Genomic DNA, 1,551 nt, shown 5'->3' with positions numbered 1-1,551 from the left:
CCCCCCTCCCCCTCCCCCTTCTCTCACACCGTGATCCTGACCCTGTGAAAAGACGGGCTGCTCTGAGCGATCTCCCTCCCACTCCCTGTCCCGTCTTCTGCCCCAGGGCCTCAAGGGAAAGCCCACGGTGAGAGGCCATCTTTGGCCTGCCCCCAGCCTGCTTCCCCACCCGCGCTCTCAGCCGGGGCCCAGCTCCGCCCACCCCCCACCCCCGGGGCCAGAAGCGATGTAGCGCTCACGGGGCAAAAGGAGCGGAGCTCTGAGGATCAGGACTGGTGAGGGGAGATGGGGCCTTGGGGTGTTCGGGGCGGGGCTTGTTCCCCCGGCGGGTCGGAAGGAGCACAGAAACAGAGCACGAGAGCCGTCACTACCACCACAGCTATCAGCTTCAACAGCATCACCACCGCCATCTACTTTTCCTCCGCGACCCCACCACCTGGGTCCCAAACAACCTTTCCTGGAAGCAGATTCTGCCGCCCGTGTGAAGCTGAACGGTGCAAAGAGAGCGGGAAGCAGACCGGGCGTAGCAGGAGCTCCGTGTGACTCCCTCTCCCCATTCCGTCACGGGGCGCCCCCCGGGCACTCTCCAACCCCCTCCGCAGGCTTCTGGGGGCCCTGGTCCGCCGCCCCTCCCGCCTCTGCTGTCGCGTTGTAACAGGTTCACGGCTGTCGCCCAGCCCTCTCCAGCCCAGACAGCCTGGCGCGGAGGGCGGACGGAGGGAGCCCAGGCGGGCCCCGCAGGTTCGCTCCCAGGCCCCTTCCCCCGCCGCGGCCCCCAGCCCCGCTCCCCGCGCCTCGCCCACCCGCCCCGGCCCCGCTACCTCGGGAGGCGGCGCGGGTCTCAGTCCCGGAGGCAGATCGCCGGCTCAGACAGCCCCACGGCCATGACTCGGCCGCCACCGCCGCCTCGGCTGCCAGCGCCAGACCGGTTGACGGATTAGCATCTATTTTTAAGCCATGACACGCACGTCGAAGCAGGGCTGGTATCAGTGTGCGTGTGTGTCAGCGACACGCAGGGACACAGCCTCACACCCGGTGGCCCGAGTGGACACGCGGCGTGGGCCACGCAGCCCGCACCCCCTGCGGCCCCGCCTCGCAGGCATGCTAGTGTGTATGTGTATTTTCGGAGCTGCGCCAATGACAGGCACTTTGCCTAAAGCTGACATTATGTAAGTCGTCCCGGACTGTGTCTTGAGCACACACGCTCCTCCCCAGGCAGCATTAATTAATTACACAGACACGAGGATGATTCCCACTTACTTGTACATTTCTCCTTCTCCGAGAACACCGTGGTACAGATAACTATTGTTCGTAACCCTGATCAGTATTTACTATATACCACGTGCTTCACATATCTTAGCTCATCGTATCCTCACCACAAGTCTGTGAGGGAGGTGATACTGTTATTGTACCCATTTTAGGGAGGAGGAGACGCCGAGGCACAGAGAGGCTAAGGGATCTGCCCAGGGCACGCTAGGCATCGCCAGAGCTGAGCTTCGCACCCTGGCTGCCTGGCTGGGAAGTTCAAGTCCTTAAGGGCTTTCTGAACAA

The 1,551-nt window shown here is 63.4% G+C and overlaps 1 protein-coding gene across 1 annotated transcript in view; it reads right to left on the bottom strand.

Annotated features, from left to right (window-relative positions):
- DUSP26 (dual specificity phosphatase 26) overlaps positions 1 to 446 on the bottom strand; it is a 6,064-nt gene extending 5,618 nt beyond the window's left edge. The window contains 2 exon segments of the mRNA XM_028481720.2: positions 240 to 308; positions 310 to 446. Of these exon segments, the coding sequence (XP_028337521.1) occupies positions 240 to 308; positions 310 to 410 (170 nt within the window). The 5' untranslated portion in view covers positions 411 to 446.
- Positions 447 to 1,551: the final 1,105 nt, after the last annotated feature.

The sequence above is a fragment of the Physeter macrocephalus genome, chromosome 20 (assembly GCF_002837175.3).
Source record: "Physeter macrocephalus isolate SW-GA chromosome 20, ASM283717v5, whole genome shotgun sequence".
NCBI lineage: Eukaryota > Metazoa > Chordata > Mammalia > Artiodactyla > Physeteridae > Physeter > Physeter macrocephalus.
The sequence above is the reverse complement of the archived record's forward strand: the minus strand, read 5'-3'. Positions and strand labels throughout refer to the sequence as shown.